The 26637-nt window shown below is 36.1% G+C and overlaps 2 protein-coding genes across 6 annotated transcripts; both read right to left on the bottom strand.

The window, feature by feature from the left end:
* Nucleotides 1-350: 350 nt before the first annotated feature.
* On the bottom strand, nucleotides 351-10702 carry pde9ac (phosphodiesterase 9ac). Of its 4 annotated transcripts, none has more exons than XM_027173919.2 (19): nucleotides 10164-10702; nucleotides 8039-8109; nucleotides 6867-6944; nucleotides 6729-6772; nucleotides 6514-6568; nucleotides 6329-6399; nucleotides 6140-6227; nucleotides 5949-6030; nucleotides 5791-5865; nucleotides 5588-5674; nucleotides 5373-5477; nucleotides 5186-5268; nucleotides 4928-5084; nucleotides 4689-4802; nucleotides 3591-3695; nucleotides 3372-3500; nucleotides 2778-2873; nucleotides 1688-1765; nucleotides 351-1247 (listed from the first exon to the last, which is right to left on the bottom strand). In XM_027173919.2, exons 1-18 carry the CDS (start codon nucleotides 10230-10232, stop codon nucleotides 1715-1717), a joined length of 1560 nt encoding a protein of 519 aa, XP_027029720.1. In that variant the 5' UTR covers nucleotides 10233-10702; the 3' UTR covers nucleotides 351-1247; nucleotides 1688-1714. The 4 variants fall into 4 exon arrangements, with proteins under 4 accessions (XP_027029720.1, XP_027029721.1, XP_027029722.1 ...); XM_027173920.2 differs by having other exon boundaries at nucleotides 352-1247; nucleotides 1688-1759; nucleotides 10164-10700; XM_027173921.2 differs by lacking the exon at nucleotides 1688-1765 and having other exon boundaries at nucleotides 353-1247; nucleotides 10164-10700.
* Nucleotides 10703-13554: 2852 nt separating this feature from the next.
* On the bottom strand, nucleotides 13555-25181 carry hepacama (hepatic and glial cell adhesion molecule a). 2 transcript variants are annotated; one of them, XM_027173926.2, is made up of 8 exons: nucleotides 24968-25181; nucleotides 23316-23456; nucleotides 22023-22361; nucleotides 20074-20355; nucleotides 18257-18350; nucleotides 17342-17406; nucleotides 15658-15734; nucleotides 13555-15538 (listed from the first exon to the last, which is right to left on the bottom strand). In XM_027173926.2, exons 1-8 carry the CDS (start codon nucleotides 25053-25055, stop codon nucleotides 15236-15238), a joined length of 1389 nt encoding a protein of 462 aa, XP_027029727.1. In that variant the 5' UTR covers nucleotides 25056-25181; the 3' UTR covers nucleotides 13555-15235. The 2 variants fall into 2 exon arrangements, with proteins under 2 accessions (XP_027029727.1, XP_027029728.1); XM_027173927.2 differs by lacking the exon at nucleotides 23316-23456 and having other exon boundaries at nucleotides 13561-15538; nucleotides 24968-25177.
* Between the last annotated feature and the right edge of the window lie 1456 nt (nucleotides 25182-26637).

Raw genomic sequence — 26637 nt, 5'->3', positions numbered from 1 at the left:
ACTGTGGAGATTAACAGGAACAAATTCCTTGCATGTGTAAACATGCCTGGCAATAAAGCTGATTCTGATTCTGATTCTGATGTACTTATAAGTAAATTTGATTGGTGTATTACGGTGAAGTTTTTAAATGACTGCACTCTAATTAGTGGCTATTTATGCGGGTATGATGAATAGAGACAGGAGAAATTGGGTGAGATCAACTTTGGGCCATGATGAATAAATAAGTGCATGAATAATTTCAGCCTGAATGAAGCTTGGGTATCTTATAGGTTATTAGAAGGAATCTAGAGATTTAGTTCTAAGGGGTAAGGGCCAACACTGAAGAGGTCATGTGTGTTTGTCTGGTGTTAGACCAAGGCAAAGTGAACGCAGGGTCTTCTTCTGGAACATAATATACTCATAAGTCAGTATATGAACAAAAGCACAGCCTTTTTCAAGTAGAACTGAAGGAAAGACTCATTAGTGAGACTTTATTGTGCTATCAGGTAGGAGTCATTAAAAAAATCAATATGACAGTAAGTAATGAAAGAAAACATTAAGTATGTTTTAATTACAGATTATTATTTTGGATTTAACAAATGCAGCACAATCTAAACATAAATCTTCCATTGCAAACCCGTATAATTATAATGAGTGCATTACTCAATGCCTTTTGTTAATTTTTTTTTTTATTCTCACGCTTATTGATCATTTATATGCAACACCGTTATGGATTCTATTCTGCAATCACTAGTAAAACTAGGAAATTCAGACATCTTGTTAGGTGTTATTACACTGCTCCACAGCTTCTAGGAATCAGTACATTAAGCATTTTATTATTATCAATTTCACAGCTATTAAGAAGCACTTTTCAATAGATGTACATCAAGCTGTAGCCTTGATTGTGTCTTCAGTCTGGCCTCGTTTAAAACATTAATCTCTACTGAAATCATACAAAATAATAAATTTAATTTGTAACCTCAAACAGATGTCCCAGTGCAACACTGCAATACTAAAAAGCTGGAAGAAATGGAAGAAGAGGAAAAACCTAGCAGACCAACAGGCTACTAGTCTATTTGTTTGCAGCTATGTTGAGAGAACCCTTGTCCTGGTTCCACACGCCTGATTCGGTCAGATGTCACTTTGGATTCAGCACAGGGAGAAACCATCTTGAACACCACTTCAGCTTTAGGGAAGACCGATGAATGGAGCATCTTATCAAAATCTTAGACCGGCGCTCTGTGTAAGCGGGCCAGAAAACAAGATCCCTGGGAGGAAAAGAAAAAAAAGAACATATATATAAGATACAGTGTAAAACAACTTTGTTCTGACATGATTTTCAGCTCTGCAAAGCTCTGCAAAACAGCCAGTCCTTAGGAAAAGAAGGCAAGCTTGGTAGTATGTTAGTGTAGCTGAAGCAGAGAAGTGGAACCTGCTAGTTCAGAATACACAGAGGAAAAGGATCAACAGAGTGGATCAGTAGATCAGCTTGCTCACTTTGTCACAGCAGAAAGTTGTTTATAATTACAGATATTTAAAGTATACCAAAACTATCCTTCTAGCATTATTACCTAAAAAATATATTCCATCCCAAAGCAGTATGCTGTCACAAGGTGAAGCTTGATTTAGTAGTATACAGAATGTTGAGCATAATGGGTGCTGTTGACTAGAGAGGAAATGGAAAGCACTCAGCACACAAGCTACTTACACAGTGTCACTGAGCTCGCCCCAAAGCTTATTTCTTCTTTCCTCCTAATGACATATTTTCTGTTTTTTTCTTCTGTGCCTCATTGAACAAAAAACACACTTTTATGTTAGCACGTGCTGAGCAATATGGCACCAGGCAGCTAACCAGCACTTTCTAATGAGGATCAGCTACAAATTTTCAGCAAGCCTATTTCCAGTGTAATTATAACTTCACACTAGCAAGTGGTAGCTTCTAAAGTGAAATAGGAAAAGACAATATAAATAATGTCCTAAATAGTGTTACATTTTGTTCAATTTTTGATTTACATGTTACATGATACATATTACAGGTTTTGTACTAGCATTGTTGGCAGATTGGCAAAGCAAGCAATGTTTACAAGCTAATAACATATACCAAACTTAAACAGTAGTAGCTTATAACACTAAATAGTTAAACACAACTTAAATAACGTGCTAATTAGTGTTAAAGTTGGTTGTTTGAATTGCATGTTATCTGCTAGGATTTGAATTAGCATTATTGGAAGATTAGCAAATCCAGCTAACTGTAGAAGATGTCCACACACAATAGAGGTACAAACAATGTGGGCTACATATTTCCAAGCTTTATTTATTTATTTATTTATTTATCTATCTATCTATCTATCTATCTATCTATCTATCTATCTATCTATCTATCTATCTATCTATCTATCTATCTATCTATCTATCTATCTATCTATTTATTTATTTTGCAATGTCTCAATATACATTTAATTATAGGTTGAGCATTATTTGGAAATAATTTATGCATGATGCTGTATGTAAACCAGTCAAAACGGAAACAAACATAACATATTCTTGGAAATCTTAGCTTATATTGTGAGATCAGATAGAATGTGATTATTCAGTACTGAATTCTTTTAATATGAAGACCATAAACCATCATGAGTATGCATGTTAATAATAAAAATATGAACTGAATGGATGCTATATATATATGTCTTTGTGTGTGCGTGTGTGTGTGTGTGTGTGTGTGTGTGTGTGTGTGTGTGTGTGTGTGTGTGTGTGTGTGTGTGTGTGTGTGTGAATGGAGGGAACAGTGGAGAGTTTACCTCAGTCATGGCGTCATCGATCTGCTTGAGCTCCTCATAATGATCTCGGGAGTCTCTCAAAGGTTGTACCATGATCTCCTCGATCTGCGGGAACAGCTAAACAGACATGAGACTCAGAGTTAGCGCCACAATGTCATTCGCTGCAACAAATGACTTCAATCTTGAATGTGATCAAAATGGTCGAGTAGATCCTATTTCAGTAAAATATCTTCTAAACTTCTAGATATATTTCACTATTTTTAAGCTTCTTTTTTCTGAGATTATTATTTATTTCAATTTATTATCATTATTATTTTTAAAAGAAGCCAATAATCGGGCAATAGAATAAGAAAACTAAAAAGAATAAAATGTGCCCAAAATAGGATAAATTATTTTATATTTTGTTTATTGTAATCTTTTGACTAAACTAAAGATATTATTACTTGCTAAGATGTCTTTTTTTTTTTACAGTGTACCTAGAATGCTGATATTAAAAATATAATATATATTTTTTTTATTTAAAGGCAAAATTCACAGTTGTGCCAAGACAAATATCCACTGAGTTCAAGAGCTATATCTGAGTTAAACATACACCAACAAGACACTGGTTCATACCTTCATGACTGTTTCAAACATGGGGATGAGGACAAATTTAATAAATCCAATCTGAGCTGTGGGCTTGGTCACTTTGTCTCGGTCCATAAACGGAGCGACGGGTAAACCCTCAGACTTCTCTCTGTCACTCTGAGCAGAAATATGAATGCGTGACTCTATGTGTGGAGCAACTCAATTAATAAAAGCACCATACAGTGCAGGAGAAAATGTTGTGCTGACCTGCATGAAATATTCCTCCAGCAGACAGTCTACCCATGGCTCTGCAACTTCTGTGGGCCTGACTTCATTGGAAATGTCACAGCATTTGATCAGGACCATCTTCAGCTACACACACACACACACACACACACACACACACACACACACACACACACACACACACACACACACACACACACACACACACACACACACACACACACACACACAAGAGAGAAACAAAGAGGAATATTGTGTACTGGGTCATCAATTCGGTACTTTTAATCAGGTTCCATGCAAGAAAGACAAAACAGGCACTCATCAAACTGGGCTATATTTGGAGTTGAGTGAAGCATGAGAAACTTAAACTGAAATTGTGTGCAAACAGAGGTACGTTTCAGTTATCCTATATTCACATTTGAAGCAAAAAATATACTGAGGGTCTGATGTTGGTCTTGAGGAGCTTGGTGCAAAAAATTGGGCTTTGTTATTTTATCTGCTTTATTATTATTATTATTATTATTATTATTATTATTATTATTATTATTATTATTATTATTATACATTCATTTATTTTCTACCGCTTATCCGAACTTCTCAGGCGTCATCGGGCATCAAGGCAGGATACACCCTGGACAGAGTGCCAACCCATCGCAGGGCACATTTATTATTATTATTATTATTATTATTATTATTATTATTATTATTATTATTATTATTATTATTATTATCTTCTTCTTCTGCATACTACTGTAGTGTCTACTATTTCCATATAGTAGCAAACAATAACATAGGTGAAGCACAAACTGCAACATTTCTAAACTGATAAATAATTAACCTTAACCATAACTATGTTGACCAAGAGTTTAGAACACATGACACTGGACACTCCTTTTAGAAATTAATGTCACTTCAGAGAACATTATCATTTGGACTGAATGAAAAATGTTCCAGTGAATGAGCTGTTATTATAGAAATGATAATATTATTATAACATATAACTTCAAGATGCATCCACCTGAAAAATGTTTTGGACTTATGGCCATCTTTATTAATTTAACTCTGGATGTGGCTGTCACACATAAAGTGAATTTACATTCTGTGAAATTGAGTACATACACAGGTTACATGCTCCTCATTGGTGAAGTCAAAATTGTCCACTTTGTGCTTGAAAGAGTCCAGGATCTCTCCATGCCTGGCCATATCAGTAGCTAAAATCAGTGTGATGATCGCCTATAGGTGAAAGGTTAAAGAATTACAGTGCATTGTATACCTTCTTATTTGAAATCAGTTACTCCCCTACAGAGTTCTCACAGAACTCTGTAACTCTTACAGAAACTGTGCCTGCATGGACCAACCTGACGGATCTGTTTAAATGCCTCAGAGTCCACGTTAGCAAAAATGTTGCACTCGGGCAAAGCCAGGATCTGAAAGGCCACGGCACAATGGTGGTTCTCCAGAGGAGAGATGTCATTGTAACGTACGGCTAGCTCGGTGCGTGCATTTATCTGATACCTGAAAGAAAATTGGATGTTGTTTACACTCCACCGACTTGCTCTATTCATTTATATTAATGTAGTAATTTTAAGGTTTAAATGGCTTTTAAAGCTAAATACGTGTTATTGTAGCCAGGATGGTCCAAGTCATGACATACTGCAGCAGTCATTAAAATGCCCAAGTCCGTCAGTGTGAGCTTTTCCTGTTGACCAAAAACACCCACACATGCACACATACACAAACAACATGTTTATGTGCTTCTATAAAAGTGCAGCTGTCAAACCTTTAGTAAGCAAGAGTTCACACCTGAAGGTTGCAGAGGTGAATCATGCCATACATCATCTGGCTCACACAGAAGCAATGACGGAAGTTATGGAAAGGGTTGCTACGGTAATTCTCTTGAATAGCAAGCTGGGAAAATATGTACATTAACATTATAAACTCTATTCATTTTTCCCCCCTATAACTTCACCTTTATAGACTCGATAACTCAATAAAATGGCTTAAAATCTTTTTCTTACCAGCCAGCGTTTGAGAGTAATGGGGTTCATGTTGAACTCCTTCACCAAGCCTAAATCATGGTACATATATTCCAAGCAACTGAGCATCTGAAAAACAAAGCAAAACTCACACTGCTATCAAATTGCTAAACATAGATGCGTAGATAACAACAAAACTTGTCATACCAAAACATTTACTTTCCACCGAAGCATAGTGTACTTACCTCATTATGCTCCCAGTGCCAGACATCAAAAGTAGGCTTCTTCAGAGCTTCAATCGTCTCCTGAGAGAGTGTGTACTAAGGTGAAAGAAAATAAATGGTGTGATGATGTTTTTTTCTCTTCTTCTAAAAACCAATTCAAATCATTTTGTTCCAAGCACCTTTGGATAGCTGGGCACATCACGTCGTGGAGTTAATTTCTTTCCATCGTCCGAGAAGTTGTACTTACACGGACAATTTACTCTAATGAAGGAAAAGGTAATGTTATGCAATGCGTAACTGTTGATTTACAAAACATTTTAGTTTGACCGAATGACTGTAATTAAGAGTGAATGAGTCCCCAACTCCTTACCTTCCCCCTCCTCTGGAAGTCATCTCATCTCTAAGCTTCTTCAAGTCGTTCTTGCACTTTTCAATCTCTACAACCTTCAGGCCCTCCACTATGAGATATAAAACAGAGCAAAACTCTATCATGAATATCACAATTGAACTACAACACAATCTTAATTTCTCATACAAAACAGATGCACAGAACACCTACGCTCCACTCGCTTCTCCAACATAGCCAGCCTATTGGTCACTTCAGTTTTCAGTTCATTGATCTTGAAGGCCCTAAAGAATGAGAAACTCTTTTCAGACACATGGTCCGAGAAATTGTCAGTGCACTGCATTTGAAATGTGAAAGAGTGCTGGTTCAGTCTCTGGGAAAGCAAACACTGGCCTTACCTGCTGAACTGCTCTGCCACCTGCGATAACACGTTCTGAAACATGTCTTCTTTCTCTGCACAGGGAAACATACAAACTGTAAATCACATGCTTACCTAAATTACCTGCAAAATATAGACTGAGGAAACAGTCATCAGTCATAATAAATGTCAGTGGCAGAGATGGAAAGAGTCATAACAGTGTTGGAAAGTACAACGTGTTTTACTGTTTGTTACCTCCCAGCTGACCGGTGGAGAGGGGAACAACTTTATATAAGGAACTGGATGGAAAGAAATTATGCAAAATAGTTAGTTACAATTACAAATACAATTTATGACAATTTATTAACACGATAAATAATTGAGTTACTGTACTTGGGCGAGTTGGTGGGCATGGTGGGGTCGATAGATACCAGAGCGCCCTCAGGGTCCACCAACATTATAGCTGTGGTCCTGTGGAAAGAGATAATGTATCTAAAACTTAGCACCCCTGGGCCACCATCCATTCCATGCATCCATCTATTCATTTACTATACACAGGGAACCTGGAGTCTATCTTATTGGATTCAGGGCAGAAGGAAGGGGACACCCTGGGTGCAGTCCCAACCCATCATGAGGTACAATCACACACACACTCGTCCACACAGTATGGACAATTTAGAGATGCCAATCAGCATAAAACATATTACTTTATACTGCATGAGAACACTGGAGTACCGGACAGGATGGAAGCAGGAATCAAACACGCAACTCTGGAGGTACATGCTGGAACATGGAAACCACTAAAGCATCAGGACACCTTTATGAATATTCTGGGTTTTATTTAGGTAAATATATGGGATTTTGGATTTTGTCCATCTTTTTTCAATTAAACCCTTACCGCTCATGTATGCCTGTAATTTTGGTTTTCAATAGTTTACTAAGACCTACATCATAATGTGTGAACAGCATTCTATAATGTCTTGCTTAATATGTAATTTGTGCAGTCCAGTGCTTAAAAACATGTCTCTAATTAACCATATAGACAATAATGAGGTAATTATAATCTATAATGTTCTAGAAAATATAAATAAAAATCTTCATAATACAGTATATTATTTATGAACTGTGAAGTGTTTGAAAGGAAACATGGGTTAGTACAGATGCCTTACACCTCTAATGTTGAGGGGTCGGTTCCCTTTGGAATGCTCCGTGTGCTTTAGAAATTTCTTCCTGCGGTCCATAGACATGTGCTGTAGGTTAATTGGCATCTCTAAATTGTCCGTACTGTGTGGATGACTGTGTGTGTGATTTTGCCCTGTGGTGGGTTGGCACCCTAACCGTGGTGTCCCATGGGATGAGCTCCAGCTAAGCAGTGAGCCTTTGTAGGAAAGGCATTACAGAGGATTGATAGATAGATGGATGGATGGACAGATGGAAGTGCTTTTGACATTTTTACTTCATTATTGTTAATAAGAAACATGCATAAAGCTTAAAACCATAAGATTCCGCTGTCGTTTAGAGGTGTTTACATGCTATGTCACATGATACTAACACAAGCGACTAACCTGGAGATGTTGGAAGAGGAGCACAAAAGCTCTTTAATGTCACATGGACTGCAGTGACGACTAAACAACACCTAGAAAAAAAAAATCTGTGATGCAGAAGTAGTAGTGGTAAAACCTTAAAATATCAAATATCTATGCACTGATTCATACAAATGAGATTATATTAAGTAAACAAAATAATTTGACTATTAAAAATGCGCTTGATTAAGCCGATGAGATCGTGTACAAGGACGTTAATAAATATATATCAGGGACGATAAACAGGCCATTTCGTTTGGATTATAGGTACCAGCTTGGAGTAATGGTCTACAGGTGTATGAGACAGCTCACTCAGCTCCAGTCTCCAGCACTTCCTACTCTAGAGTGGACACATGTCAAATCCAGCTCCCACTTGGCCCTTCTGCTGCATGCGTTTCACCCAGAAGTAAGCCGTGATCACATGATCATCATTCATATCAATTATCTGAACAAGCGTTTCACAATATGTGAGTACAATTACACATGGCCATGTTTTAGTAACATGTGACTCTCTGTAGAGAGCATGCAATGCTGTGTGTGTGTGTGTGTGTGTGTGTGTGTGTGTGTGTGTGTGTGTGTGTGTGTGTGTGTGTGTGTGTGTGTGTGTGAGAGAGAGAGAGAGAGAGAGAGAGAGAGAGAGAGAGAGAGAGAGAAATGGAGAAAGGGAGTTAGAAAGAGAGACCTGTCTCCAAGGAATAGTAGTGTAAATTGTCCCCTATCTTTATTACAATCATTTACTCCTCATAAAATATTTCCTGAGGGTAATGTACCTGAGAAGTGCTGACAGTGGCGGTGCAAGTTGAACGTGTTAGTAGCAGGTGTCGCTGCAGCCTATTATGCCACTGACACCTGTGGATCAACTTTATTTTTAACCTCAACTCATTGCTATTCCTGCACAAGCTCTTGACTACTACTCCCCGTGTCCTCTTAACTGATGATAAATAAGCTGCTCGATGACCTATTTATTAAAAACAGACATTGCTTTATCTGCATGTGTTTTTATATCTAAACAGGGCATGCTTTTTTTTTACAGTACAAAATGTCATGCAGATGCAAAGCACATGATTTGCAATTATGTGGGACAGATGAGGGTTAAAGGCCTGAGGGGGAGACGCACCCAGGAAGTGGTGGGATTTAAACTAACAACCCTTTTATCACTCTAATACTCAGCCTAATAGTTCATTCAACTTAATCGAATGTTATTTGAATTTTTAGCTATTGTGTGGACTTTTTTATAACCTCTTACAATGTTATCCCTTATAGTAGATCTATTTTTTTATTTTAATATTTTTTAATAATATTTTTTTTTAATTAAAATTCTAAATGAAAATAATAATGTACATTTTTTAAACAAAATTAAAAAAAATTGTCATGTGTTTTGTTTTGGTTGTATTATTTTTTGTATTTTTTTTTTATGTAACCAAACTTAAATACAGAAAGCATTAAAATATCCAGACTACACTAGATGTTGTAATGCTTTTACTAATCCTTTATCATTTTCCTTATAATAACAATGATAACAATTGATACCTTGAATGGAATTTGTCAAAAGTTGCATATGCTTCATAGTTTTCCTAAACAAAGTTTTTCTTTTGCTTGTCATGCTAAAGAACTACTTTATGATATTCCTTGATATTTTTTTTTACCCATTTGTACCTTGAAATTGCCTTATTCTCTTTGTAAATACTTATACTCGTGTTTATGTCTACGAAAAATAAAGAAAATTGACAACATGATAAATAGGCTTAAATGTCTTATATTTGGAATATAATAAAATCCCCTAATAAAAATACAGTAAATAATTTGAACTTTTATTCAAGAAATAATCATTTTCACTGTCACTATTTTTTTTGCAATGTGGGTATCTATATAGTATGTGTTTGTTCACTAACCAGTATTAATCATATTGTATACTGATGAAACTCTGTACATTTATCTTCACTGTTAAGTCCCAGAGAAATATATAAAAAATAATTTGATAACAAAATAACATTTCACTAATTGTTGTACTGTGCATTAGTTTGTGTGTGTGTGTATGTCCAATAAATTATGCATGTCATCATCAGTGGTATCGGAGCTATACCATACACAGGAATGCACTACTGACCTTCTGTACTTTGCCATCCACGTCCAGGTAGATGGTTTTGGGGGAGTAGGATGAAGAGCCTGATCCCATGCTGGCAGTGTAGGATGTGTTCAAGCTGAAACGATCTCCCAAGGTTTATGCAGCCCCTCACTCTTCCAGGTACAATGCATGGAGGGGAAAGTGAAAGGGGGAGACGAAAAGGGATCGTAGGATTTTTAATGTAATTGCAGCTCTCCACCGTTGCCAGGGGACTGTTACTACACAGAGAAAGTGGGCTGCTCTTGTCTCGCTCTCATATCTTCAGCTGCTATTGTATTAGCTTTTATACATATTGCTGCAAATGATGTCAGCCGATCCGACAACTTATGCTGGGCGGGTGTATTTTGGCTTGGGTGAAAATGCATTGAAAGCTTTATGCATGCGTCAGAGCTGAGATAAACTGATTACAAAAGACTTTTCAGATAAATCATTAAAATTAGGCAGTATGTCTATGAGATGTCATTGAAGTGAATGAATGGTCTTAAAAGCAATCCAAAGGATGTTTTGTGGTCTGCTAAAAAAAATAATATAATAATAATTGCTGATCTTGTTAAAATTCTGCACAATATCTTTAATTGTTTGTGTACCTCGGATTTTCACTCAGTCTACCCATCACTGATCATACACACACTATGTATTGCACTGAACTGCAACTCTGTATTGGCTAGGAGCTCTCCAGAACCCGAATGGCAGATGTTTTTGTCAGATCTGGGTAAGCAAGACAAGACACTGTTATACCATTTCATAACGATTCCCCTTCAAAGCATCTTTTGTATTTAGAATCAATCAAAAATGCCTCCAAAAACAGCCAATATGGGAGAATAAAGCTGTAAGTGCATATGGCTGAATCATTAACACCCTTGTGTGAACAGAATCAGAGTGTCAGCAGTCGAGGCAAGAGTGAGCCTGCTCAACAGCCTTGCTCTAATTAACCTCCTTCCCAGGGGTCACACACATCCTTCTCACCTCTCCATTCACCAAATCTACTTTTCTCCTCCCTAAACCATGCAGTGTACACATATGCTGTTTCAATGCACAGTACCAGAGGGAAACAATTAGGATATGCAAATTGGTCTCCAGAAACAAATGTGGAACCAAGATATATTTTTTTTTAAATAATACATCTCTGTTTGTATCTCAACAGGGTTGGCAATCTCTGCATAATTACACAGTGGACACTAATATATAGAGAAGCTGGAAAAGCTTATGCAATCCTCCACATTAAACATTCACACTTTGGTTAATCAAGAATGCAAGAGGCTGCGATTAATGAGGAGACAAAGGCGAGGCGTCCAGTCACATTTGAATGATAAGAGGTGTTCAGGTGGAGATCTGAGAGAAAGACAATGTCCTGATAATGGAGACTGCCTGTGTGTGACTCAGATGAAGCCAGTAATATGGAAAACTACTCTCCTGGGCTCCTTTTATCTTCTCCAATCTCTGATCATATTCCTATCCTTTTTTTCTTTTACTACAAGTGAAGAGCTTGAAAAGTGTCCTCGAAGATTTATTGACTAAACATACAAACATGGATTGTCAACAGACACGGCTTTGTACTTTATATGTTTGAATGGACTCATGATCACATTAGAAAAGGAAAGTGCTTCTTAATTTACAATGAGGTCAAGTTTAAAATGTTTTTATAGCTACCTAATAAAACAGAATCCTGCAGACGACATGGTCATACATCATTCATTGTTAGTGCTTTAATAAAAAGCCCACTTAATTAAGGCTATTTAAAAATAATCAGAAATCTATTCAGTAACATACGTCTGATAGGACTTGATTTGACTCTATATTTATGCTGGAATACTTTGGCAAACACTGGATTTTACAAAATTATCTCATTTCCTTCCAGGGAGCCTGATTAGAGCTATTATCAACACTCTACAGCAGCATTTAGGGCCATGGAAAAACACTCAGTAAGCTTAACTACGCTCACATGAAGAGTTCTTAACCCATAAATAACAACTCTGAGCCTTTTGGGACCCATCATTGTCAAATACAATCAAAGATGGCTATAGTCTAAAACCATACTTTTTTCTTTAGTATGGTTACTTCATACAAAGCAAGTGCTTTAATAAATGTAAATGTTGCAGTCATGCAAACGAACAGAAGAATAACAGAAATTAATGAAGCAAAATTAATTTACATGGATACTTACCAATAAAGTACACAACAATTAATGGAGCAAACTTCTTGTGAATCATTTCATGGTGAACTAAAAACTGAATAATATTATTAGAGATTTAATCAATTTAATTCAATTTAATTCAAATCCTTTCTGGAAAATGTTAGATTAAGTAATCACTCAAACCATTTGGAGACATCACTTAATGTGATGAAAAGATTCAAAGAATTCCTTCACATCCTCAAAGGTATAGACTAAGTATCAAACTGTAATCTGGTAGTGAAGGGTTTGATAAGATTATTCCTTGCTTTAAAAAAAAAATGCTCTGATGGTTTACGTGTCTTTGCTGGTTTAAGTGGTCTCCCAGAATGGTAGAATGACTGGTCTGTTGGCTGTTGGGTTCCCAGCATCATTTAGCTGGATGGTTAACAGGCTGAATTTCTACATCAACCTGACCTTCTCATGATGTATCATCTATGCATCTTGAAATTTTGAGAAAATTTGAAATTTTGGGAGACTACCGTTTCCTAAACATTTTCAATAAAGACCTCTGTCACCACCTACTGGTCAAAGTGTAGTATTGTAGTTTAGCTGAAACATAATGAGTAGTAATAAACAGAAATAAATTAAACAAGTTGTAAATTAAATTAAATGCAGTAGTTCCTACATTCCTACTTGTAACCAGAAATCTACCTTTACTTAAAGATATCTTATTGCACTTGTAACATATTATTGCTTATTCTGCTAAGTTTATTATGATAGTTTTCTATACATATATGATTTATGTCCAGATCTATCAGGAATTTGTTTGCTTGTGCAACGAACACATTTACATAACTTTGTAAATGATTAATAAATTAGGCCAGCATTAGATGTCGGGCATGAAACAACATGACGATAAGTAAGAATTTGGCCGCCTTTTGTTTTCGGAGCTGCTACACAAACACCCTAGAGTGTGAAAATACACCACACTTCAAGAACATACTGTTATGTGGAATTGCTGAGGGCAGCCACTGTGAAAAGTGAAACCCATCCAGACACAGGATGACTCACCAGACAATATTACTTTCCTTTAACAAGTTTGCAGTCATTATATAAGACTGGTTATTAATTATTATTTTGCATAATTTAAAAGTATGTAAAAGAAATATCAGCTACGGCCAAATTAGTTTTGTGGCTCGTTCAGCGATTTTCATTGAGCAGCTACTGCTGAATATTAAAGCAAAACATCATAATCATAAAAATTTCGTGTTTTATTTATTGAAAACTGTCCAGCCCACTATCCATTGTTTATTGCTATGTTAGGTGTCTGATATTGATTTAAGAATTGAAAAGTGAATGTGCTCCATTTAACATGTCCTGAAGTAGAAACAGAAATAAACGGTCAAGAAGTAGAGGTATGATGACTTTGAACTGACATAAAGCCATTTCACAACAAGTACCCCCATATAATCTGATATTTCTGACTTCTATGAGACATTTAGTTTTTGTTACCAATGATATACAATACGTGTGGCAGCCTGGGAAAACCTGTGGCTAAATGTGGACAAAAGAAAATGTGTTTTGCTTCAGTTTTACATTTTTTCATTACGTTAATTTTACAAACACAGCTGTAAAAACAGTCAGTCCGCATAACCATACTTTCTAAGTATGCTATACTTAGTCAAGTGGCTAAAATGCAAAGGTTATGAGTTGAATGTCATGCTTTTTCAGTGATACTGTAGGTTTTTTACAGATGCTTTTCTGGATGTGGCATTCAGATTATATAAATCATCTGCTTATACACTATGTGGTAAAGTAAAGTATGTGGACACTTGATCATCACACCCACATGTGGGTTTTCCTTAAACTGTTGCCACAATGTTGGAAGCAATTTCAGGTTCTCCTCATTGTGAATAAAAAGGCCAAAACAAAGCAAGCTGCATGAAGACATGATTTACCGAGATTGGAGTTGCCCTGACTCTGTCTCAAACACCCACTGAACACCTCTGGGATCAACTGGAACACCAAATGCACCCCAGCCCTCCTCATCTAACATCATTACCTGAAATCACTAATGCTTTTGTGCCTGAATGTTCACAAATCCTCAAAAACACGTTCCATAATCTAGTGGAAAATCTTCCCAGAAGGCTGAAGGTCATTATAACAGCAAAATGTGGACTATATCTAGAACAGGGTGTACAACAAAAATGTGTGTGGTGGCTACATGTACTTCACACTTCCAATGTTGCCAGATTTATCTTGATAATAATCTATTTTTTTAATGAAATTTTCTGTACTTTCCATTATCCTCCATGCGAACCAAATCATTTTGTGGATTTTAAAGGAATCCATATTAATAATCATATTTATGCACTTAATATTTTTTCAAATGGCATTCCCTAACTTATTTTAGTCTATTTACAGACATATAATGGTTGTATTAAACAAGCAGACAGTGGTGTTGGATTAACTCTTCTTTGTGTTGCTATATGTCATGCCAGATAAATGAGCTTTCCATTCTGTATTCGTAATTTATATTTGATTTCTGAATGCTGGTTATTACTATATAAAATCCATGAATAACTCAACTCCCTCTGAATGTCCTAATTTTATCAGGTTGTATGATAGATACATAGTATAGTGAAATAAGCATAATGAATTCAGATACAGACAGTCAGAATATCTGCAGTTGAGTCTGATAGAATCAGAAAATTAAATATTTTCTTTTTTCACTTTAGGGGATAGATTTAAAATGTTAGCACTTTACTTTTGGTAGAGTTACATACAAATGATAAACAGGCTTTAGAAGAGAAAAGTTGTATGGTAGAAACTCAGTATATGAAGAGTTTTCCCAGACCGCTACACCTTAACAAACACAATCAAACATTTCCTTTTTCTTTATATATTTGTTTGTCTCTAATAGTGTGCTTTGACCTGATGGCTAAATGTGACTGTGAATGCTAGACTCGTGTACAGTTGACTGTTCCTCTGTCTGTGATGGGGTGGGGCTTGCAGCTGATGGGTGGGGCTTTCGCGGTAAGCTTCGCAGGTGTGGTGAGGGTGCCATGGGCATGGCGGAGGTTGGGGTTGGGGGAGGAGAGGGGACAGGGGTACGAGGGTATCTTCTTCCTGAGTAGGTATATGCTTCTGGAGAGGAGAATGTGCTAGGATAGCAAGGTGGACTATGTGGATTCAAAGGGTGGATGTAGGTACATGGGTCCTCGTCTTGGTCTTCAGAAAAGTCCTGCAGTTGTATTAGAAAATAGTAGAATGCAATCAACTAAGCTAAAGGGAATCACACAGCTATTCTTACATTTGTAAAGCAACTCTGCTTTAATGATTCAGGAAGATATTTTTACTTACTGTTTCCTTCAGAACGTATAATCCACCTGGGCCTTTTCGGTTATGGTAGCTTCTCCCCGGCACAATATCAACTGAAACTACAAAGTATGGATATGTATTATTAGTGCACTGATAATGTTTGTTTGGTAATACCGTGACGATGACATAAATCCTTATTTCAGTAACACTTATATGCACAACCAGGCTGCCTTACACTCATACTTAGTGTTTGTGAGTGTTAGTGTTTACTCACTGTACATTAAAAGGTAATAATAAATAACTTCAGAAAAAAGCAATTATTTATTACAATATAAATACCCGGGTACAGCTTCAAATTCTTCAATTCAAGTTAAGGTGGAAAATTAAAATCTGTTAAATTTAACTAGGAAAGCAAAAGTACTAGAAAGTTAAGGAAAAGAGTAAGAAGTCTGCCTTGAAACTGACTTGCTGGTAAATTAGAACCTCTTTTTAACAAGCAACCCAGGAACGTAAAAAAACTTTGGCTAAGGCAAACTACCAACAGCTTTTATAGATATAACTGTAGCTAGCATACAAATAAGTTGAATGCTAATAGCAAACCTTGCAAACTCCACTGATTAATTAAAAGTTTACTAGTGAGAAATACAGAAGCAGATTATATGAATAGTACTCTGTTACATTCCACTTCTTGGTGAAGTTTGCTAAGCTAAAAAAGGTATTATGATGTAAACCTGATATACTGTATAGTGACAGTAGCACACATAAAACATAAGGTTCTAAGACCTGAGACTGTAGACTCATCGCTAGCCTGTAGCGTGCTGTAGCTATATTCCACCATTATTTATTTAGTAAAAACACAATTGCAAATGTGATATTGCTTTTATAAACTTCCATAAACAAATGAATATGGAGTAATTGATATTTCAGACACAAAATTTCCAAATGTTTATTTTTGCTCAGTTAGCGGAAACCTAAAGAAGTAATACTCACTTTATAGCATGTCGGCTAGCTAGCTCATGTGGAGTTGTATATTCTCATTAAAGATGCTTCAGGTAAAATTAGCATCCCTTTTTAGGTAATCAGTTAAAAGTGGGAAGTGGAATTTGATGTAGTGAATACAGATGAGTGGTTTGTATTTGTAATTTAAAGTTTACTATTTAATTAAAATTTATTACAGTGTACTGAATTAATTATATATTAATTGATACTTTAGTTTAAATGTTGTTTTATATATTTTTTAGATTATATATATTTTTAAGTTTAAGTTTAAGTTTAAATCTTTTTTTTTGCTATGTGAGACAACCTTAAAGCCTATGATAATATAATTAAATACTTATGCCTGATGTATTTCACATCATCACTATTATGCAAATATCTAAACCAGTTTATGGCACATTATGATAAAAAGCAATATTTATGAGAGTGCACACCTGTCAGATTTTGCCTTTATAGATGTAGGTTAAGACCAGTTGTAATTAATGATCTATGTAAGATACATGTAGCTTTATAAAGTATATTATTATAAAGTGTTAATCCTTTAGATTCAGATAAGCGGTAGAAAATGAATGAATGAATGAATTCTTTAGATGAATGAAAATATATAGCAATGCATTACTCCTGAAATTCTACCTTTTACCCTGCCATCATATACATAATATTTAGAATTAAATTGCCTATAGAATAGAATTATTTAAAAATAAAAAAGATTGAAATCTTGAAATGTTACCTTCATGATTGCCATTGCTCTGCTCTACATTCTGCCTGCTCTGAATAAGAGGCTGTTGCCTTTTTCTGTAAAATCAGATGAAGAGATGAACTTTGTGAAAAGCAAATTAACAAATAATCAATCAAATGTCTGCTGCAGTGGTGAAGATAGAAGGTTCAGCAAGTTTATAATATGGTTAATATTTACATTCATTATTATTAGACATAACTGTTCATATTAGATATTCTGTTTCTAGGTTGTATCGAGTGACCCCTGTCCATTGAAGGCATCTCAGTTTTTAAGTCCATAAGTAGTGATATTAATAGTATTAGTAAGTCACTATATACATAACATGAACATAAAGGTTATAATAATAACTTTTTTGATAATGCTGTTGAGTATTTACATCTTGTGAACTCTGAAGTAATCCTGTGAATTTCAGGATTAATAGTAAAAAAATATTGCCACAGGGTGTGTTTAGGGAGAATTTAGCTTAACCCAAATTATAGGCTCGTATATAACACAGGACAATTTGACCTTTGAAGCCAGCCCCATAAAAAATGTTGTTTTGAGATCTCATTTACTGATCTACAAAAAGGGTCTGTTGAGAAACTTGCAGGAGTTTGATCTATTCATGAATAGAATCCAGTTACATTTTTAACAATATGTATATTCTATTTCTATTTGCAATATACCCTTTATTAGGGATTATATTTAAAATTAGAGGGGCAAGAAAAGAAAATATAAAATGTCTCAGATTGACAAATTATCATTCCGTAACATTCATTGTTAATCATCATTAACATTTTTTGTTACCATTCCACACATAATGCCAATAATCTTTAATAATCCTGCATACACTGTTTGTGAACCTTTTAGTAAAGTGTGATTTCAGACTTATTATAACCAAAGTATTGACTCAGGAAGTGAGATTACTTTTTGGAAGGCTTCCAGCAGGCACACACCGTCACCAAGGTTATGAGCAAAAAAATTCCACCAGTGGAAAGGATGATATAGAGAGAGCTTCGTCCTGCAGAAAAAAAGAAAACACCAGGAAGACCAATGTTGTCATGGTGCTGTTCTGTCGTGCTGAAAAATATGTGCCACTGTTCATCCATCTCTTTCCATCTACATGCATGCGGCACTACCGTAAAATGATTTTACTGCTCAAATGAAACAAAGTGTAAATGAGGCTCTGAGCTCAAACTGAGATGAGAGACTGGATTTGTTTAGAAGTTTAGTTAGAGTGGGAATGAATAGTTGTGCTTGTTTTTTTTTTAAAGGGCAGTCAGGTGAAGAGAAAATGCAGAACCCCACTGGGCTGTTGCTGTGTCTTAAGTGTATGGTAGTGTACAAGGAGAAGGAGGAGGAACAAGAGGAGGAAGAAGAAGAGGTAGTGGTGGAAGGATAGGCAAGAGTAAGTAAACTAAGTTTCACTAGGACTAAAAATTTTCACCTGGCCTGAAATTAGGTTAGTTTTTGTACACTATTAGTATATAATGAATTTAATTTAGTTAAACCTAAACTGTATCCTTTCTATCAGTGCTATATGGATAAGTGTGAATAATAAATCATTTTGACTCTGTTTCCCGAAATCTAGTCTATCAAAAGTCTGAACTATTACATTCATGCTCAATTCCTAGAATTTTATTCATATGGGTTTAATTCACTGGTTTCACTATACACCTCAAAACTCTGCTCATCAATAGTCATGCCATGAATCTTTATGTTTGTGTTTACATCACAGTTATTGTTTTAATTGATTATTTTTTGTTTAGTTTGTTTGTTAAGACAAGTTTGTTGATTGGTTGAACCCTAGCATAATTTTAACCCTTTTTGAATCTGTCTGATTTCCATAAACATTTATTAAAAATAAATGTTCTCCCTATTTCTTTATTAGTTTTGTCTTGGCCAATCCCAAAAACTGTCCACTCTCAAATGACATAAAACAGCTAACAACCAGGGAACATTACGGATAACACAGGACACATTTCATTTAAAGGAATAAGCTGGCAATTTTTTCCATATGCATGATTTTATCTCATGTAACTACATCCACCCTCACTCATTCATTGTTAATTTTGCTCTATTAAACTCAAGCTTGACTTTTGCTATTTTTAAGATTCAAGCTCACAAACTCGGGATGATAAAATTATGGATTTTATTGGAACACAACAGATAGGGTCACTGTTTTTCTGTTCGACTTAGGTAGCAATGTACATTTCAAAGAAAATCTCAATATTTGCACTATGTTAAGCTCTGAATTTGTATAATTCTTGCTTTCAGAATTAGACATGTGTTTGTTTGGTCATTTATAGTAACAGATCAAAATGCATAGTTACCAGTAGGCAAGGAGTTTCTAAACTGCACACATATGATGTATAAAATAAATAAATCGGCAGCAGCAGCAGAATCATCAGCATATACAGATGTGTCTAGTTGCTCACTGTACAGATATGACACCTAAGAAACTATGCACTTAAAAACACAACTGGCTAACCTGGCTTGCTTAAACAAAAGCAATGCTAGCAAACTAAATATCCCTGGGTTGATTCTAAGACATTTCAGAATATTTATTGCAAAAGTTCAACAGCTCAACTTAGTTTTCCATTAAAGGTGAGTTTTCAGTCAGTTTGATTTCTTCCATTTGTTAAGTACTGAGAAATAAGCTATTCTTGAAAAGAGACACACATTAGGCAGAGATTAGTGGGGGGGGGGGGGGGGTTAAGATGGAAAAAGAATCCTGCACCTACTGTAGACTGTGAGTCTGATAGGTGTGCTCTTCATGTTGCTGATGGGATTCTCTACAGTGCATGTGTAGACATCATCATCTGATATTAGAACCCTGGAGATAGTCAGAACTTTCTGGTCTTGTGACAGAAGCAGACGTGAGTCATTGGTCAGAGGCTTCCCGCCCTTCAGCCAGCCGTAAATAGGCTTTGTGCCCCTTTCATGAGTGCAGTTAAGTATAAAGTGCTCAGTAAGCTCCAGCACAGAGGAAGCCACCAGGTGCACAAATGGCCTGGATACAGGAACTAAAAAAGAAAACACAAAAATTCAGAATTCTTTTTTTTATGTGGATTTGTTGCATAATTTTTCCATTTAATAGGAATCGTTCTGAGCAACTTATTTCAGTTTCAGTAACAAGTAACTGTTTCAGTTTTTTCTTCTTGCTTTCCTGCTAAACAAAGAAAGCATTTGATAAATCGTAAAAACTTTATTTTTATTTAGAAAAAAGATCCCAATCCTAAATTTTCAATCTGTTCTCAGACATTTGGACCCTAATAAGCATCTCAGGATTTTGGGTTTCTATTGTGTCAGCCAGGAATCTGCAGTGGACACAAGCCCAAATAAAATTGGGTCATATGATACCATTAGGAAAACACTGCTTGGTCTTTATTCCAATCTTCATCTTCAAATTTCGAACTTCAATCGTTTAGGTTCAATCCAAAATTGAACGAATCTCCAGAACTATGCACTAGACCAGGGGTGTCAAACAACCGGCCCGTCAGGGAGTTCAGTCATTGTTCTGTTCAGGGATAAATCTGCAATATGAAAAAAAAATCATTTTCATTTTCGGCAGAACTACAGCAGATGGTAGTACTGAGCTTCAGGGTCTGAATAACATTTTAGTCAATAACTCCTGAGCTAAACTCTGTTACTACACAAATAACACCTCTTTTCTCTCGTAGTAATGTAGAGAGGCAGCTACAACCGCGTTTTGTGTAGTAACAGAGTTTAGCTCAGGAGTTATAGACTCGGGAAACTCCAATCTGTGAATATGCGCCAACTTCCTGCTCCTTCAGTTCTCTCCTCAGCGCTGGAAAGCTGATCCTATATTAACACGTCCTACTTCTTGCCTTATCGTAAGTCTTTCTTCTCTTTCTTTCTTTGTTTTTATTCTTCACGTCAATGTTAAAACCGCTTTCTGCTAATGTCACACATGCGCACTGAACACCCTCTCCGCCGCATATTGACAAGACAAGCCCCTTTCTGCTCATTGGTTACACGTTTGTTTTGATTTTTTTTGTTTTGTTTTTAGTTTAGTTTTTTTTTGTTTTTAGTTTTCTGAAGCAGTTCTCTATGGGAGACCCTACATTAACATGCGATTCTAAAATTGTCCGCATGCCTGATATTGATGCACTTGTGCAGGCTAAAAGATGCCAAGTTTCAGGGGCAAATTGATAAAATAAATTTGTTTCCTTTATTAAAAAACATATATACTTGCGTATAAATTAACAATTTTTACAAAGATTTTCTTTTTATTAAGCTGCCACTTAAGATTTTAAGTTTGTGGAGTCAAGATTTGTATTCAGATTTGCTTCTCAGAATTGGAAATTGGATTTTAAACAGTTTCTATATTTTGATGTATGATTTATGTTAACATGCAGGACAGTGTTTATAAGTTCCACAAACCTGTGACTAAATGTTTTGTGCCACTGTGCAATAATTTTGTTCAGTTTTTATGCATAATGCACTTAAATAAATGTTGAACTGGGTAAGTGTTTTTGAAATTGCACATACTACTTAGGTTGTTCATAGTTCTATGTAATTTTGCTATGGGTTTACTGGTCTGGCCCCCTTGAGATCAGATTAAACTGTAAAACCAAAATGAGTTTGACACCCCTGCACTAGAGTGTTTATGCTGGAGCTGTAAATGGCAAGCTAAATGCTGTAAGGAAACCCTCCTGCCCCTGCCTACCGTCTACAGTGAGGTTCATGTGTTTCTCCCCGGTAAAGGTGTCATCAGTGATGGAGATCTCTACTTCATAAGCACCCTCATCTGACAGCTGCAGGTAGTTGAGCAGCAGTGAGCCATTTTCGAAGAGCATGATGCGGCCGCGGTACTCGCCCCGCAAGTTCCCAATGATATCAGTGCCGATAGACTGTACCACAGTGACAGGTTTGTCCCTTTTCAGCTGCCACTTGATGACAGGCCTGTCAGAGCTGGTGCTGGTGTAGCTGACGGAGAGCAGGGCCGAGCCACCTAAGGTGCCTCTTACAATAGAGGATGGGCAGGTGATGTTCACGCCACTGACAACTTTATGTAAACACAAAACATGACACAACATTGACCTTAATGAATTTATAATCTAATATGTTTAACAATAAACTTCCATTCTCTACTATTTATAGATATAATTTGGTCAAAGAAAAACTTCACAAATATCTACTTAATCGTTTGGGCCTTTTTTCTTTGTATCTTTTCCATACACAATCAAACTTCAATCAGCAATATTTATGACCAAACTAAAAAAGAAAGAAAAAAATCTAAGAAAATCTCGAAGGAAATCTAAGATGAAAATTCAGTAGAATTTTATAGATCTGCAAAGTGCTGTCATAACTTTAACCTATTCCCTAACCTTGAATACTGCATAAGATTTAATGTTTTTGGTTTGGTGCAATACCTACAGCACAAGATGTTGGCTCATCATAGATACACAAAACAAGCAAACACCACAGAGACACATAAACAATTAACTGTATGACATGCAAAATGAGTAAATAAGTGATAGTTGCTATAGTATTTTTGGATGAAAAAAGCTCTGATGAAAAATAGAAAGTTGTTATTCATCTAGATTGGAATCTTAACATTTTTGCTCTTCTACTATACATGTATACTAATACATAAATATGTTCTTTACTTTTCTATTGGCTGAAGATTAGTCTGCCTACTCTTATATCCTATGTGTATTAATCTTGAAACTGTCAAATAAAATATCTCTTTTTATCAAGTATAAATGTAAATATTGTCAATAATGTAAATATTATATACACCAAATAATATTTATGTACGAAGTTTCCACAACATATCAAATATTTGGTTTGAAATACATTACATATGGCCACATATGGTGTCTAATGGCCACAGGCCAATTTCCTTCAGATATTTATACATTAGATATGTTATATATGTAAATATAAAACTGATAACATGAAAAGCATCCGCCTAATATTGTGTTGATCCCCCTTGTGCCTCTCATACAGGTCTGACCTATTAAGGCATGGACTTCACAAGACCTCGGAAGGTGTGCTGTGATGTCAGGTACCAAGTCCTGTAAGTTGTGAAGTGGGATCTTTATGGAGCAGACTTGTTTGTCCAGCACATTCCTTAGATGCTTGATTGGATTGAGATCTGGGGAATTTCAAGGGCAAAGTCAACGCCTTGACTCCTTGTCATATTCATAAATCATTCCTGAAGAAGTTTTGCAGTTTTCAGAATAAAAGAGGTCACTGAGATTAGAGAATACTGTTGCCACGAATGGTACATGGCTTGCCACAATAATTGGGAAGGTGTAATCAGGACCCAATGTTTCCCAGCAGAACATTGACCAGATCATTACACTACTTCACCTGTCAGTGGTGGTGATGTTATGGCTGATCGGTGTGCATTTTATCAATTTCTCTGCAACTTTCTCAGCCTATTGTTGCACAGAATTGCATTGCACCTACAACTGCACATATTTGCATTTTATTCCAAATATAGTTCATACTGTTACTGCTACCCAACTTTCATTTCCTTTATACAATTTTTATTATTGCTCTTCTACTTCTTATACAAAATTTTGGTTTATAAAAATTCTATTTTATGTCTTGGAAAGTAAAAAAAGCATTTTACTCGTATTTTAATTTGTAATTTGATCATTCATCTCAAAGTATATACTAATGAGATGAATATTTATTCATGGCTATACTTTATTAAAAAAACACTCCCTTTCACCTTAGCGGCTTTGTACAAATTAGATTGAATAAAGCTTTTTTGAGAATTCAGGGGCGAATATTAGGTCTGCCATGTTGGCTAAATACTCTCCAGGCTTCCTGAGTTGCTGAACCATTATTATTCTGTAGCAAAGCCATCTGAATATTCCAGCAGGTTCAAAGGCTGTTCCTCTACTCAGTTGTAGCAGGACTATGTAGTGCGATTCAGCATGGCATGTCTTCATCGCCTTGGTAACAGGCCTCAGCGTTCACGGCTTGCCAAGACGAGTTAACAAAGGCCAGGATTGTAGGCCTATCCTCGTCCTCTGAGGGCCAGCTGGGTGATAGCCAGGCTCTTATGTGATTGGTGGCTACCAGACAGTGGCAGCTCAGTGATTTTGCTAATCAACACACAGCACAATGACACAAAAGTAGTGCTTGGAGCCAGGCTTCGACTGCTACATGTTCTCCTGCATGAAACAACCTCCTATTTCCTAATGTCTTTCTCCATCTAATCTACAACATGCTACAATCTCTTACAGACTCACAGCATGAAACTAACCCTTACTCAGGGGGAACTAAAAAAATGAAATACAAATAATGCTTTTGCAGCTGATTTAATTATGGAGGAAATTACATAAATAATTACATAACATTGTTTTGAAGCAAAGTGTTTCGACCGAAATAAGAAATTATACAACTAAGCCAAACGAACGCATATCAAATTCAAGACCTAAAAGTTTTCATCAGTTAAGATTTTAAATCATCTGCACAATATAAAAATATGTAAATAATGTAAAAATATAAGAACCCAACAATTCCACAATTAACTATGAAGCATTGCATACGTATTTAAACACTTTTTTTTTTTTTTTACTTTTTTCTTTTTGCTTTTCTCTGCAGTTTTAACCCTGGGACACATGGCACAGCAGGTATTTCTGTACTTACCTGCCAGGAAATAGGTGAAGATACACAGTTTCTGGAAAAGTGAAAAAACTCCTGCCTCTTTGGAGGAAGCCTGCATCTCCGCCTTCATCTTGGGAGTAGCATTAGGTTTCTCTCCCCCGCACTCAGCATGGTTTGGCCACTCCAGGCACGTCTCCGTGAACACACAACACTTCCTGCTAGACTGGACGCTGCCTGCACTGAACCCCACTCCTAGGACCCCTCAATGAACAGCTCTCTGTTTCTCTCTCTCTCTCTCTCTCTCTCTCTCTCTCTCTCTCTCTCTCTCTCTCTCTCTTTCTGTGTGCCTAAGTTTCTGCCCAGTGCACATCTATTTTCAGGGGTGCCTCTGTGTGTGTCCTTATCCAGTGGTGTCTATTGTATTTCCCCATAAGTCATTGTTCTGTCACAGGTTGAACTTTTACCACTGTATTTTCTCTCTAAAACAGACTTTAATTACATTGCTGCTATTTTTTTCGAACTTTCTAGACAATTTAATTCCTAGTCCTACTGATATAACTGCTTTTTTTTAAATGTCTCGCAAAAACCCTGAAATAAATGACACAAAACTGATTTACAGTTTATTGTAAATAAGGTCCTTGATGAGATTCTGCAGGGCAGGAACTTAGCTGCTCTTGTAGAACATAAAAGCCACATAAAAGAAAGCTCTTGGGTTCACATGTGAGCTCGTCAGAACAAGAGCACAAAATGAATAGACCTGCTGTTGCTGAAAAGCATTCGCCCTCCAACCGAGCCCCAGTCTGCCCAGCCTCCTGAAACACTGCTCAAACCCTTTAAAATGGCAACGTTTCGTTTCATTTTCTTAATGAACATTAAATGTCTATCCCCTTGGATGTCCAGCTTGGGTAGGTGAAATAAAGATTTCGGTGAGACTTACACATTTTAGAAGATTTCTTTTTGTGTGACATGATATCCAAGCTTTGAATAAAGCATAATTTTCTCATCAAGACTAACACCCCTAGTCTTAACAGAAAGATGATGTCATGTTGCTGAAATCATTCTCTCTAAAAATGCCTGAGTCTAAGAAATATTGTTTAGTTTGAGAGTATGATCATTTGAATAACACCTCTGGAAATTCGCAGCATGTCATGTAATGAAATTTAGGCTCCTCTGAGAATACAAGGATGTGTATATTAGAAAGAATGAGAGTTAGACCGACAAAGAGCAAAGCCAGAAAATCCCCTTTTCTGTTGCATGACTCCTCTGTTTGAGCTAATCAAAGCTTTTATGGGGATCTAAGAGTTCCCTTTAATACCCTTATATATACAGGCTTTGGCTTTTGTAGCCTTTTCAGAGGGATAAAAGCGCCACTGGGATGCTCATCTTCTGAAGTTTTCAATCAAGTAAAATCATAAAAATGGGTAAGGAAGAAGGTCAGCAGAGCATGAGAAGAGTGCAAGGGCTGTATGGAGCATGTAAAACTACCACCTTGAAAAACTGCTCAAGATGTTTGTGAAAATTAGTCACTTTATCCACCTTGTTTGTTTTAACCAAGTCACAATGGATAGATTATTTATTTATTTATTTATTTATTTATTTATTTATTTATTTATTTATTTATTTATTTGCACAGTAACAGTAAAGTAAGGTAAGTTAAGGTAACACATTTTTGTGTGGCAAAGAAGTATTAAGAATAAGTATAATATGTTCAT

Source organism: Tachysurus fulvidraco, chromosome 11 (assembly GCF_022655615.1).
Source record: "Tachysurus fulvidraco isolate hzauxx_2018 chromosome 11, HZAU_PFXX_2.0, whole genome shotgun sequence".
NCBI classification, from domain to species: Eukaryota; Metazoa; Chordata; class Actinopteri; order Siluriformes; family Bagridae; genus Tachysurus; species Tachysurus fulvidraco.
The sequence above is the reverse complement of the archived record's forward strand: the minus strand, read 5'-3'. Positions and strand labels throughout refer to the sequence as shown.